This window comes from Ochlerotatus camptorhynchus, unplaced genomic scaffold, assembly GCF_037179485.1.
Source record: "Ochlerotatus camptorhynchus isolate MF236.1 unplaced genomic scaffold, CSIRO-AGI_Acam_v1.1 ptg000209l, whole genome shotgun sequence".
In the NCBI taxonomy this organism is placed as follows: domain Eukaryota; kingdom Metazoa; phylum Arthropoda; class Insecta; order Diptera; family Culicidae; genus Ochlerotatus; species Ochlerotatus camptorhynchus.
This window is the reverse complement of record NW_027040699.1, coordinates 1,709,203-1,724,311: the sequence shown is the minus strand read 5'-3', so window position 1 is coordinate 1,724,311 and position 15,109 is coordinate 1,709,203. Positions and strand designations below refer to the sequence as shown.

Sequence of the window (15,109 nt, the reverse complement as noted above, 5' to 3'; positions counted from 1 at the left end):
GCATAAGGGATATAGATTTGAGTTATGGACAAAAGTTGTAGCTAATAACAAAACCTACAAAAGCTCTATACCATTTTGTGAAATGCTATTGATGGAAAAAGTTAGAGGCAAATGAATGTAAATGAATGCATGAAATGAATGCAAATGATTTTCCATGCCTGGTGCTCATGCCTATTTTTTCAATAGATGTATCTTTGTTCGATGATCATATTTAAAGTTGAGTTTTGCGTATTTAATAATCATTTCGGCCATACATTCGAAGTACAAAAAGAAAATCAAGCTGAGGATATTGCATCATAGAGATCCAAGCACCACGTGCGGACCACGCGCCACACTTTGGCCTTCCCAGGGAGGAATCTACCACAAATTCAAGAAAATTTCAATAAAAGGCTTTCTATTGCTCGCCGCACAATTGAAAACACATTCGGAATCACTGTCGCACGGTGGAGGATTTTGAAGTCACCGTTGTCACCAGAGTCGGCAGAAAACATTTTTAAGGCTGTTGTGGTGTTGCATATTTTTTTTGAAAAATCACAGTAACCATCAGTACGCTGCTCCAGGATTCACGGATACAATCGACAATGTAGGAAATGTGGTTGATGGAGAATGGTGCTTATATGTTGATCCCGAGTCGATGACATAATGCTCCTCGGACTGCATTTGAAGTCCGCAATATTTTAGCGCAGTATGTATCGGAGAATTCTCGTTACGACCACATTGATTGATCAGTTATGTTTAACAAAATTATTTTGTAAAACAGCAAGAGGACAATAAAATCATTCTAAATATTTATGAGTACCATTCTTATTTCTCAAGGTTCACAACCGACACTACACAACCGAAATATCATTTATACAAAACACCCACACGTATTTAAGGAGAAAAATCTATGTTCTAGGATCTGTTTCATAAACTAACAGGTAGCAGCAAACAGCAAAAAAGGTTATCTTCTGATGAAGACTGCACATTGTAGTCGAAATACGTATCTGTCATGGATACCAAAATTAATTAAGTGGAATTAAATGGAAGATAACCTTTTTTGCTGTTTTACTTAGCATTCCGCTAACAACCCAATTTCATTACTTCATTATGATGGCTACCAAGCCTTTGGGGATTTTCCTTATTAGAGAGTTGTATAGATTTTTCTCCTTTAGCTTACTTAAATCTTTGGTTTTTATTAGTTAGGTAGGTTCCGATTCAACACATTGTAGTTTCATTTTTATACCTATGATCTTGACTTTTTTACCTAGGGGATGAGTACTTAAGGGGGTTAGATTTTGATAAATTCTTTAGTGGGAATGACACTGATGAAGACTGCACATTGTAGTCGAAATACGTATCTATCATGGATACCAAAATTAATTAAGTGGAATTAAATGGAAGATAACCTTTTTTGCTGTTTTACTTAGCATTCCGCTAACAACCCAACTTCATTACTTCATTATGATGGCTACCAAGCCTTGGGGATTTTCCTTATTAGAGAGTTGTATAGATTTTTCTCCTTTAGCTTACTTAAATCTTTGGTTTTTATTAGTTAGGTAGGTTCCGATTCAACACATTGTAGTTTCATTTTTATACCTATGATCTTGACTTTTTTACCTAGGGGATGAGTACTTAAGGGGGTTAGATTTTGATAAATTCTTTAGTGGGAATGACACTGATGAAGACTGCACATTGTAGTCGAAATACGTATCTGTCATGGATACCAAAATTAATTAAGTGGAATTAAATGGAAGATAACCTTTTTTGCTGTTTTACTTAGCATTCCGCTAACAACCCAATTTCATTACTTCATTTCATTACTTCACCGGTCGAGACGTTAGAAGTCGGCACATAGACTAGTACCGTGGTGACGGTATCACGACCAGCAGCAGGAGCAGCAATGAGTACAGTGAGTCCGTTCTTATTTTTTTATTCTCGAAGTAAATTTCCAATAAATTTTGGAGTTAAATATTTGAATAAACCGTTAGTTAGTTTGCTTTCCGTAAATTTTTGCTTTGAATACTTTTCTTGTGTGCACCGAAAATTGATTTCAGCTTGGTTCGCTTTCGGCAGCAAAAGGGACAGGTGAGTTTCCACTAGTGCGTTTGGTCGACCCTGAGAATTGGGTTCTTTAAGGGTATTGAGGTAAATGCATATTCGTAATTTGCATTAAAAATGGAACCCAAACCCAAAATTTCATCAATTTTGGTACACTGGAACTATTTTATATAAGTGCGATTACATTTGCAAAAATCACCTTATTAGCGCCCCTCGGTGTTACTTTGTATGGGAGCGAGCTGTCAGTTTGTTAGTTTAGTGTCAAACAGTGAAGTTATTATTTTGCTTTAAATCTTGATTTAAAAATCAAGATGAAAGTGTGTGGGTTCGAAAAAAATATCCCTGTGCTCAGAAAACGAAGCTCTTTAAGATGATGTATAAAAACGAATATATTTTTCAAAATTAAAGAACCCAATTATTAAAGAGGTGAGCAGCTCGGCTGGCTAGAAGACGTCCGCGCCAAATACGGTGGGAAGTCTTCATTAGTTACAAGATTTTCCCTAAAATAAACATTCTTTCTGATATTGCTTTGTAATGTTTATTTATAACAGTTCCAAACATAACTGCGGTAAACTTAAAAAAAAAACTCTTTCAATTCACCATAATCTTTGGACTGGTAATTCCCCCTATCTTAAAGCTTTCTCCAATTCTCCAATAATTTGCTGAAGTTTGACTTTTATAATTGCGATACAACTCGCTTGGATCCTCCTGAAATGCCTTGAAATTTTGCTCAGAACTACTTTGGAATTCTTCTCTGGGTGCTTCTGAAAATTTATTTGAATTCTCTATAAAATTTTCTCCGAGTGCCCTTAGTAATTATTCCCAGAATTCCCTTGAAACTCTTCTCGGAATTCGTTGGGAATTGTATCCTTAATAGATTCCCTTGGTTCTGTTTTTCGAAATTCTTTTTATTCGCAACATTCCCTTCGAATTTCCAGAATTTAAATAGACTCAAAGTTCTTCTATAAATGTTCTAGGATCCCTCTTAAGATCCGCCCAATTATGCTTAACATATAATATACGCCAGTAGAGCATACATTTTTGCAAAGCATTCAAGTTTGAGTCAATTTTCGGTCTTCTAAAAAATGGTGTTGTATGGTTTGCTCAATCTAGATTGCAGATATTGAGGTATATTCGATTGTTTTCTTTCCAATAGTAAATTTAAAATTTTGGTGCAAATCAAGATCACAACAATCTTTATATATGAAAATGAATTTCTGTCTGTCTGTCTGACCCTTATAGACTCGGAAACTACTGAACCGATCGGCTTGAAAATTTGTATGCAGGGTTTTTTTGGGGCAGGGAAAGGTTCTTATGATGGTTCGAGACCCCTCCCCCTCTTTAAGGGGAAGCTCCCGTACAAATGAAACAGACATTTCTGCATAACTCGAGACCTAATCAAGCAAATGGAACCAAATTTGGCATGTGGAGGTCATAGGGGGAAGCCCCTTAGATAAGGGGGGGGGGGAGCTACGTACAATATAGCATGTTTTTTTTCAATTGGCACATTAACTCAAGCTAATATTGAATTCCGAGCAAGGCCGGGCACACTCAGCTAGTGTTCTATAAAATTTGACAATAGGGTCAAATCGAAAGAACAGTGGGAAGGGGTTGTTACCTGCCATACAAACTTGACGCACCGTAATGTGTGCGTACGCCTAGTTAGGTATCAAAAACTGTTGGTACATACATAAAGCAGACAGATACAGTAGAGAACAGTGCACAAAACAGTCAGGTTCAATGAGTCATTTTCGTATGAATATGAACTGCAATCTGCCTCATCATTCACTGCTTCGTGAGAGTCTGATGATTGGGAAGTAAACGAATCACCGACAGCCGAGCACTCAGTCAAATTAGCTCAGTCAGCACGTTTATTCTTCCGTTATGGTGCGCAATCCTTGTTTTGAACGATTGAGCGTACATTTTCTATGGAAAAATGCGATTACATGCTGTGTGAGCGAAGGCAAGCAGTGGGAGTCCTAGGCGCCTAATACAAAGGTGCCACAGAAGGAAGAAGTGTTAGTTTGTTTACTTAAATGCACTAAGACGATTGTATATGGCAAGTTTTGCTTTAATCAACACTGCTCGTGTTTATTCACGAAATTCACATTATTTGCATAGGAAATAAATGTGGCAAGGCATTTGTGACCAGCGCTTTCTGGTCGTATGAAGCAAGTCCAAATCTGTCCAAATCCACCCGTATTTTTTACGTAGGACTACGTCTGTGATTTCTATATGGGGGTACACTTAGTAAAAACGGAAAATGGTACATGTAACGAAATTATGAAAGATTTTGACCGTTAATGACTCAGCTGTACCTGGACCAATTTCTATAATTTTATCACTAATCGATCAGAAATATGTTTACCCATCAATAGCAGTGCTTTCGACTGTTGAGTTTCAATAAGAAAATATTGAAAAAGTGGTAAATATCAAGCATTGTCCAAAATCGTTGAAATAACTAACCAATTACGTACATGCATATGCTGCTTCGCCAACACAGTCGTCAGAGAATCGTGTGTAAACGAAACATGTCGATGTAGCATTGCTGCTTCCCCAAAACAGTCATCAGAAAGTCGTTAGTAGACGAAATAAGTCGAAGTGGCATTCGCCTCCGATCTCCAGGCGTGTGCGAATAGGAAGTATGAAATCGCACCGCTTTTGGTTCTTGAGTTATACTTGCTGGTAGCAATTCTGCTGTTCGATATTTTCGAACCAAAAAACATGAAATTACACTATTTTCTAGGGATGCCTTTAAGTCCAATTCAAGAGCCACATGTGAAAAGGGCATACAAGCTTTTTGTAATCAAACCTTTGTAGGCCCTCTTCTCGACAACCCAGGGTCGCCCACGCAAACTAACAACATCATCGGGAAGGGGAAACCTTCCCTTATCCGGCGATGTTGATGGTTTGCGTTGGTGTCATATGGGTGGCGAGAAAACGGCATAAGAATGTTTGTTTACAAACAGCTTGTATGTCCTTTTTACATGTTGTTCTTGAATTATTCGATTAACAATTAATCGTAAAGATTTTCCAGCTATTCGATTAAATATTTATCGAATTTTCAATTATTCGAGCGCGTAACCGATATCCCTTCTTATTTCTACTCGTTTGATTTAGCGCAGTAGAGAAAATAAATAAAATTGTTAATTTATCGGAACAGGCATAGAGAAGAACCATGACGTGAAACAGGATCATAATTTCGCCGAAAAAAGTATTAAGCGTCTTTCTCCTAAAGGCTAAGATTTACCAACTTATTGAGAGTAGGAGTTTAATGAGAAACACTAAAAAGGACGGGCCGCGACTGCCTAATCATTGATCCGAAGAATATGGGATTGTCCGGTCCGATTTGCACGTCATCATCATCTTCCAAAGGCTTTAAGCCTGTACTACCATCGGTCCATTTCGGAGCCACCAAGATTTTCCAAAAGAGTTAAATTTCTGAACATGTCCCAATTAAAATTCATATCAAAAGGTTCTATTCAGGGCAATCATAGTCATACTAAAGAGTGTAAACAGAGAGAACCCCGCTCAAATTCCTATTCCTACACAAAACAAAAGCTCCTGCTGCAGTTTACAAATAAGATTTATTATATAAGACCACATAGTCCTACGTCACCATTGCGTACAATCCCATAGGGCTGTCCCTTGTAGTGTGTTGACACCTTTTATGGCAAAATAGTGAACTTTTCATGAACAAATAACTCACCAGCACTAGCAGACCGTGAGCCAGGCGAGTAAGAGAGGTGCCACAGTCGGAAGAAGTGTTAGTTTGTTTACTTAAATGAACCATGCCCATTTTGTTATGGCATGTTTGCTATAAGAAATGCTCCTCGTGTTTATTAGCGAATTTCACATCAAAGATTGATTAATTGAGTAGGAAATCAGTTTGGCACAGCATTTGTGACCAGCATACACCTTCCGGTAGTATGAAACAGGTCAAAAACTGTCCAAATCCGCAGATAAAAATTTTTGTTTTGAATTTCTGTATAGCAAAATAGTGAACTTTTCGTGAACATTAACGGCTGTAAGAATCGTCCTGGTCGTTGACGGCCGGGTGTTTTCTCACCTGTCGAGAGAAGGACCAAAATGTAAGAATCGTCCTGGTCGTTGACGGCCGGGTGTTTTCTCACCTGTCGAGAGAAGGACCAAAATGTAAGAATCGTCCTGGTCGTTGACGGCCGGGTGTTTTCTCACCTGTCGAGAGAAGTTCGTGTCCAGGCTATTTGTTGGGGAAGGAATTTCAGTTTATTCGCCAGGGGTTCCCTCAGCAAAAGACGACACGAACTGACCACCTTTTTGGACAATAATTTCAACGAGATTAACTATTTTTTTTTAATTTATTGAGGAAAACTTCTTACAAACTTGGAGACAAGTCAACTAACTTTTTCACTCTGAACAAATTTTTTACTATTTTCTCACACCCGCTTGCCCCGATCGTTATTTTGTTGCTATGGTTACGCTCAGGGGTGGCCTGACGGTTGACGGCGCGACGACTGCGATACCCGAGTAGAAAAGTTCGGACTGGCAGTGTTAGCAACATTCTCCGGGCCAGGAACCGAGCTGATTGCCTGGAGCAGCACAACCTTGCTTACAGGTCTTTTGTAGGTCGACTTTGATGTCCGCACTGCAACTGTTCTCACCTTTCCATCCGGTCCTTGGTAGATCTTCTCTACAACTCCTTTCGGCCAGCTTCCTCGGTGTAGCGATTCGTCCACTATCATCACTAGATCACCGACGTGATAATCGTGGTAATTCCTGCTGTCCGGCCACTTGCGGCTTCTGATCAACTCCGGACGGAACGAGGCTATCCACCTGCGCCAGAAACGATCCGCGTAAATCTGAGAATGCTTGTAGGCAGCACGACAGTTAAGATCTCGTTCATCAAAATTATGGTCGAACTGGATTGAATTGTTTCGGCCAAGCAGCAACATGTTTGGAGTTATCGGTTCAGGGTCCAGGGGGTCATCCGGAACGTGTGTCAAAGGTCTGTTGTTTACGGTGTTCATTGCCTCGCATAAAGCAGTACGCAGCACCAAGTCCGTAGGGTGCCTATCCCGTAACATTGCACGAAGGGCAGTCTTCACAGAGCGTACTAAACGTTCCCAGCAACCTCCGAAATGAGGAGCACCAGGTGGAATAAACTTCCACTTAACACCTCTGACGCTCAGCGAATCTTCAATCTGCGGCTGATCCAGAGTTCTCACCAGTTTCTTCAGTTCAGCATCTGCACCAGTAAAGTTGGTACCGTTGTCGGTCATGATGCACTGTGGTAAGCCACGGATGGACATGAAGCAGCGGATGGCCATTATGCAGCTGCCCGTGTCTAAAGATGGCACGACTTCAAGGTGTACAGCTCTTGATGTCATACACGTGAACAATACTACCCACCTCTTTTCAACACGACGACCAACTTTTACAGACAACGGTCCAAAATAATCAATACCCGTACATGTAAACGGGAACACGAACGGGGTTGTTCTTTCCGGTGGTAGGTTTCCCATTTGCGGAACGGTCGGTTTTGCTCTAAGCTCACGACACTTGACACAGGACATCGTGTACTTCTTTACCTGTGAGCGAATCTTCAGGATACGGTGCCGTTCCTTGATATTGTTAACAACGGTTTCCATTCCTTGATGTGCGTTGGCGATATGGTACATACGAATCAGTAGAGTTGAAAACTGGTGGTTGTCAGGAAGAATCACAGGATTGTTCACTTCAAACGACTTTCCATCATCCTGCACACGACCTCGCATACGGATGATTCCGTTTTCCAGAAACGGCGAATATGTTTTCAAACGACTATTGCTTTTCACGAATCCGGTCTACTTCAGACTGCGCAACTCTTCACAGAAAATTTGCGACTGTACCTTCCTGTACCAGGCACTCTTAGCTTCATCCATGTCGTTCACGGAGATTGTCAAATATCTAGGCTTTTTACACTTTGGCAGTGCTAAAATCTTTCGCATTTTCAGGTAGTACGCAGTAGATCTAATCAAGCGATTAAAATCAGAGAACCTCTCAATATCGGGAAGGTCAACTAACTCAACTTCAACCACGGTACAACACATCGGATCCACGGAAACGTCAGCAATCACTTCCATATGGAAATTTATCAACTCAGACGAGGACATCTCTAGCGGTTCATTGTTCGGCCAATGGACACTATCCCGATACAGAAAGTCAGCACCTTTCAACCATTCCTGCATACAACCAAACTTGGAGGACTTCGTAGCCAAATCAGCTACGTTCAGCTGTGATGGAACCCAATGCAACAGATCAACTCCATGACCATTCTCCTTAATTTTCATGACACGAGAACCAACATATGCCGTGAGCTTCTGACTCGTCTTCAACCAACTCAAGCAGATTTTAGAATCGGTCCAGAAGTACTGCATATTCACTTCTATTTTTAGTTCGTCTTGAACTACCTTCATCATTTGACTTGCAAGAACACACCCTTGAAGTTCAAGTCGTGGTACCGTCGATGTTTTCAGTGGAGCAACTCTTGCCTTGGCATACACCAATGCAACGTGTGACTTACCGTTTCGACGATGAACCATGTAAATCACACATGCAAAAGCCTTATCGCTTGCGTCACAGAAAGCATGCAGCTCAGCATCGGCAAAGGACGATACCTCCGGGAAGTAGCACCTCGCAACACGTATTTCTTCCAGCTTAGCAGTTTCGCTCAACCACTCCATCCATTTCGGGACCAGGCTATCAGGAATTTCGTCGTCCCATCCGGATTGCAACCGCCACAGTTCTTGGAACATAATCTTCAGGTGTATCGTAATCGGACTGAGTAAACACAATGGATCGAAGATGCTCATCATAAACTTCAGCAGCTGCCGTTTGGTAGGCACCGTGCCACCAGTACGGAAGTTCTCATCCAGTTTTGGAAAATCCAACGGGAACACAAATTCATCTGAAAGAAGATCCCACCTGATACCGAGTACACGAGTGTCACTTCCTTTCTTCTCGGCTACTAAAGAAGGGTCAAGCGAATCCAGAAGAGTTTCAGAGTTCGATGCAAATTTCACCAGTTTGAATCCTCCGTGATCATGTGCCTTCACCACTCGCTGCACCAGTTCAATGGCTTCTTCCTCCGTGTCCACGCAATCAAAATAGTCATCGACGTAGTGTTGTTCCAGCACAGCTCGTTCAACGCCAGGGTACTTTTCTTCCAGTTCCATTGCATTGAAGTTTTTGATGAATTGTGCCATCGAAGGAGAAGACACAGCGCCAAATATCATCACCATCATAATGTATACGCTGGGAGGGCTAGAGCGATCCATACCACGGAAGAAGAAACGCTGGGAGTCCTGATCCAATCTACGAATGATGACTTGATGGAACATCTCTATAATGTCTGCCACAAAAGCAATCTTCTTCTTCCTAGCGCGCATCAGAATCGCAATCAATGCGGGAACGAAATCAGGACCTTTCAGTAGCAGATCGTTCAACGAAAATCCGTGAGATTTGGCCTTGGCGTCCATAACCAATCGGAACTTATCGGCAGTTACCACGCTGAAGTGAGGCAAATACCAGGTGTTCGGTGTTTCAGCAAGTTCTTCAGGCTCCAGTTTTCGAGCATATCCCTTCTCCACGTAGTCCTGGATCTTACTACAGTATTTCTCAGCGAAATCAGGATCGGAATCCATCTTCTTCTCGGTGATTTGAAGTCGACGCAGTGCATGTGGCTTGCTATCCGGAAATGCGAAGTTATTGTACTTGTAGATCTGTCCTACCTCAAAGCGTTCTCCTCGTCGCGTGATTGTACGGTTCATAATATCCAGTGCACGTTGATCTTCGTCTGGTATCTTCGGGGACTGACCAGTGATGCCAAAGTCTTCCACCTTGTACATCTGCTTCACCAGATCCGTTAGCTCGGTGTCATCGTCTTCAGAACACATCAGGAAAGCATGATGATCGTTTGATCCAGCAGCGTTCGGTTCAATTACTCCGTGAATCGTCCAACCCAGATGGCACCGAGTCAACTGCAAACCGTTCAGTGAGTATTGCACCGTCTTCAGGGGTACAATCAGACCAGCGTTGTTCGAACCAATCAGCATACAGGGACGAGCATCTTGTATCGCAGCCAGTTTATCCTCATCCAACATCGGGTACAACAGCTTTACTCTGTCAACGTCAAATTTAACCCGTGGCAAGTCGATGTTCTGCACCGTGCGAATATTGTTTGCCACGAACCATTTCGCTTGTTCCGACGGTCCAGAGATTTGGAAAGATAACATCATGGAATGTTCCTCCTTGTGTGAAATGCCGTTAGTCCATCTATAATTCACGGAAGAGATCGGCCCTTGCATTCCAATCCTCGTCGCTACAGCAGCATCCATCATCGAGAGAGAAGAGCCTTCATCAAAAGGGCAAACACTTCCTCGACGGCATTCGGACCACGAATCTTCACTTTTCCCACTCGGAGCAGTGTGTTGACGTTTTTACCGTTCACGTTACATACGTTCATCTGACTGTCTTGAGTATCCGGTCGGCGAGACGCGGTGGTCATTGGAAGTTCATCATTATGGACCAGTTCGTGATGATTCTTCTCACAGATCGAACACTTCTTCTTGGATTTACAGTTTCTTCTTGTGTGATCCGCGCTCAGACAGGTGTAGCAGACCTTGCAAGAATTAGCAGCAGACCGACGTTGAGCAACAGATAACTTGCGGAATTGCTCGCACTTCTCCAAACTAGCATGCGATCTTGACGAGCATAGCGGACACTTCGCTGTCTCTTCCGCCTCACGACTGTTGACGTTGAGAACAATCTGCTTCGGCTTCAGTGAGAAGTTTGATTTCTTGGCACTGAAGACAGGATTTAGACTTGCGAGTTGATTGTCCATCTCATCCTCCAACCAGCGAGAAAAAATGTTGAAGTCGATTACGACATCTTCCTTCATCAAAGCGGCCTTGTGTCGAACCCACATCTGCTTGCTGAATGCAGGCAGTTTTTCAGTCAGGTGTGAGATGAGTTCCGGATTCATCAAGTAATTATCCGCCTTGACATTCTGCATCGCAACCTTGGTTCCAATCACCGCGTTGTAGAAAACACGAAAGGACTCGATGTTTCCCTCCTTGATGCTCTCCAGGTTTCTCAGTGTTTCCAATCTATTCGCCACCACCCATTCCGTGCGTCCAAAGTTAGATTTCAGCATCCTCATGATCTGCTGTACATTATCAGGAGATGAAAGCAATGATTCCACGGTCTTGCGCGCTTTACCTTGCAGCGACTTATTCAACCGCCTCAGGTTATCGCGATCGGTCAGCTTAAACTCTTCAGTGGACGTTTTGAATTCGCTCTCAAAAATCGTCCACTCCATTACGTCACCAGAAAACGAAGGCAGGTCTTTTACGTTTCGACTCTGCAACGCCTTGAAAGCCTGAGACAAGATTTCATTCACTCCTGGCTCAGGAGCAGTTACATGATTTCTAGCTCCAGGTTCGTGAAATAATGGTCGGGCCAATTGGTTAGACGGCTCAATGTTTCCATTATCTGTCTTCATTTTATCTGATTCAGACAGCCATTTGCAAACACGTCTCGATGTACTGGTTCACGCACTCGATCTGCTGGAGATGCTCGAGTCGTGACTTGAACCAGACCTCAGTTCATTCTTCTTCGATTCGCGTTCATGCTTTCGCTTTAGGAATTCCACTTTCCTCTGTTCCGTCTTCAGCGCTAGATCTTGTTGAATCTGCAACGCAGCCAGTTGCTTTTCAGCCAGGATCCTGTCTCGTTCGATTGAAGCCTTTAGTTCTTCTTCCTCAATCTGCTCCTCCAACAACAGGGCTCTGAGTTGGCTATCAGCTTCGCTGATTTTGAAAGACCGGCTTCTACTTGAACGTCGATCAGACGAGGGCGCTCCATTTGAACCACGGGAACTAGTGACATATACCTTATCCGTGCGATTTTCATTTGAAGCTAGAACGGACTCATCGTTCCTGGATTGCAGGTTCGATTGATCTTGCGAATTGCTGTTGACTGGAGGAGTTCGATACATGTTCGAATGACGTGGAAGGCCCACGAGAAAGTTTTCGAATCGTCTCGGTACTGCGCCCCGAGTTTCTCTATTGGAGCGGCGTAACTGCGGTTCCATATAAACTGTCGTTTGACATTCGAAGAACCAAAATGTAAGAATCGTCCTGGTCGTTGACGGCCGGGTGTTTTCTCACCTGTCGAGAGAAGGACCAAAATGTAAGAATCGTCCTGGTCGTTGACGGCCGGGTGTTTTCTCACCTGTCGAGAGAAGTTCGTGTCCAGGCTATTTGTTGGGGAAGGAATTTCAGTTCAGAACTGACCACCTTTTTGGACAATAATTTCAACGAGATTAACTATTTTTTTTTAATTTATTGGGGAAAACTTCTTACAAACTTGGAGACAAGTCAACTAACTTTTTCACTCTGAACAAATTTTTTACTATTTTCTCACACCCGCTTGCCCCGATCGTTATTTTGTTGCTATGGTTACGCTCAGGGGTGGCCTGACGGTTGACGGCGCGACGACTGCGATACCCGAGTAGAAAAGTTCGGACTGGCAGTGTTAGCAACAACGGCAAAGAACTCACCAACACTGGGAGACTGTGAGTTCCTGCCCACCTGTCATTTCCCATCTCGGACCGTGAGTTCTTGACCACCTTTACATCTATCCATCTAAGTGTAAGTCGTCTGTTCGTGAGTGACTGAATGTTTTGTTGGCTCTTTTAGTGTCTTATCCTTTACCGTTTGGTACAGCCTAAGCTGCCAATAATTTTATCGCTCTGGTAGAGAAGTAAACAGATAAGTCAATTTCAAGAAGTTGTCTGCATCAAAGATAAATTATGCATTATGATTTTAAGCATAACCTAGTATAGACCAAGTTGCACAATATCGTAGGTGGTTCGAATTCAAGACAAACGTTAAGAGGAAGACATACCTCCGTCCGTACTGAACAAATAATAGCCTTGATTTTTGATCACGAAATGACAATAATTAGGAAACGACAAATTACGTAGTTAAGATTCGTCTCAAAAGCACATCATCGTTGGAGGAGGAGGTTTCTTAAATTAAAAAAAAAAAAAAACAAACACACATTCCCCGTTATGGTATACCCAAACCATCCACAATTGATTGAACCTTAAGTGTTAGTGATTATCTTAAGTAGCAATCTTGAAAATGTAATTTGACTGCACGGCAACATGTAATGGCAATTACTAATGCTTCGATACTCACAGAATGTACATGATCACCCCGAGCGACCAGATATCACAGCTCTTGTCGTACTTCTCCGGTCCCAGCACTTCCGGTGCGACGTAGTACGGCGTGTAGCAGGGCGTCTGCAATGTGTCCTTGACGAAAGTTTCCTTCGAGAAGCCAAAATCGGTCAGTTTCAGTATCGCGTTCGGGTGGGGCGAGGTGTACAGCAGATTCTCCGGCTTGAGGTCCCGGTGTGCGATATTGGAATCGTGCAAGTACTTGACAGCGACACTGATTTCATGCATAATTTGGGCAGCCTCTGTTTTGGGTTTTGCGATAGTGTGCGTGTTCGCGAGGTAGTGAGAGTCAACGGTTCGGTTCGGTTCACATGGCAACAGGTTGAAATGAGCGCAATATAGGGTGGAGAGGGAAATGTTGGTGGGTTGCACATGGCACATGTGATGGATGAGTAACGTTTTTCGACAAATGGAAGCACACAGGTCACAGGTCGGGTAAAGGTATGGAAAAAGAAAAGAGAAAGAGAGGAAGAAAAACATCAATAAGAAAAAAAATATAATGCTTATTTTCGTATGGAAAAGGTAAGTACATCGGAATGTCTAAACTACGTATAATAAATTGCGATAGCTGCTGGTGGGAAGAACTTTGTGGGAAGGTATAGAGTTACAAACAAACAGTAAAATATTTCGCAGAGTTGCCCTGCGCTTATAGGTTTCGTGTGAGTGTGTATGTATTTATATACGAGTTGGAAACACCCTGAACATTTCTGAACTATTAATCATACCATTTATGCGTTCGAAGCAGGAGTACTTCCATGCATGAAAATGAGAGTACATGAAACACAAGTGAACTGGTCAATTGTAAAGAATGTATTAATTTTGTTTCATGTGATTCGAGCTAAACATTCTTTCTGCCTACTGAAAGTTCCATTCGGTTGTTTTAGTATTAGGCGAAATCATTATCTTTGTCCTCAGTCCTTAGTATTCGAAACATACATCGGTGTTAATAATATGAAACATGCTTGTACTTCCTAGTTGTTGTCTTTCATTTTAATATTTTACTAGCCCTCTAAATCCATCATAGAACTTACCTCTCTCTGTAAAGGGTCCATCCTGTCGTTCCTGAATTCGTTGGAATAGTTCACCTCCTTCCATACTGCAATGTTACAACAAAGTAGAAAAAATTGATGTAAGTAATTTACGGTCATAAACATTATAGAAGGAATTTCCCCTGCACTTTTTTGCGCAACATTGCCATGTGTTACTGTCACGTGCACATTTTTTTTTCTGTTGGTGCATCGCACCTGCAATCTTTTTTTTTATGGAGCTCTAAAATGTTAGTAATAGTAATACTGACAATGCATAAAACTGTAGGTAGCAGCTGGAGGCTAGACACTCATTGCAGCTAGCAACCTCAAAGGTAAAAATAATAGGATGGAACTAATACAGTGCCAACATTTCAAAGGAGCGTAATTGCATTTGTAAACAATACCTTTAGCCATTGATTTCTCTCGAAAAAAAAGCTCACTCACGAAAAATGACCTCTACCAGCTAGCTTTATTAATTTTGAGAGGCGAGCTTTTAGTTGCGAGAAATCGACGGCTAAAGCTATTGTTTACAAAAGCAATTACGCCCCTTTGAAATGTTGGCACAGAATTTATTTATTTAAAAATAATTTAACGATCTGCGTTGTCGAACATACAGTGAAAAAATTCCACAAATTTTATTTAACGAATTTCCGTGTGAAAATCTACATGATTTTAATGTGGCCACACATAAACAGAATCAACTCAGAAGTACACATGAAATGTATGTGTCAAATGAGTAGTAGCCCGAGCAAAGTTCAGCATCAAAATGACAGCA

At 41.9% G+C, this 15,109-nt stretch overlaps 2 protein-coding genes across 3 annotated transcripts in view; both read right to left on the bottom strand.

Moving 5' to 3' along the window:
- MAPk-Ak2 (MAP kinase-activated protein kinase 2) overlaps positions 1–15,109 on the bottom strand; it is a 46,412-nt gene that overhangs the window by 5,699 nt on the left and 25,604 nt on the right. For both annotated transcript variants that reach the window (XR_010517731.1, XM_065224297.1), the window contains exons 4-5: positions 14,338–14,402; positions 13,266–13,548 (exon numbers count right to left, since the gene is read on the bottom strand). Coding sequence is in view for 1 of the 2 variants with exons in the window: in XM_065224297.1 (XP_065080369.1) it covers positions 13,266–13,548; positions 14,338–14,402 (348 nt within the window). In the remaining variant the exon portion in view is untranslated. The remainder of the gene's footprint in view (positions 1–13,265; positions 13,549–14,337; positions 14,403–15,109) is intronic.
- On the bottom strand, positions 6,487–7,969 carry LOC135703077 (uncharacterized). The gene is made up of 2 exons (XM_065224187.1): positions 7,493–7,969; positions 6,487–7,366 (listed from the first exon to the last, which is right to left on the bottom strand). Exons 1-2 carry the CDS (start codon positions 7,794–7,796, stop codon positions 6,504–6,506), a joined length of 1,167 nt encoding a protein of 388 aa, XP_065080259.1. The 5' UTR covers positions 7,797–7,969; the 3' UTR covers positions 6,487–6,503.

Coding starts and splice junctions, on each gene's coding strand:
- LOC135703077 (XM_065224187.1), bottom strand. CDS start 7,796: ATGCGAGGTCGTGTGCAGGATGATGGAAAGTCGTTTGAAGTGAACAAT. Junction 7,367..7,492: donor GTTCGTGTTCCCGTTTACAT/GTACGGGTATTG, acceptor TGCCATCTTTAG/ACACGGGCAGCTGCATAATG.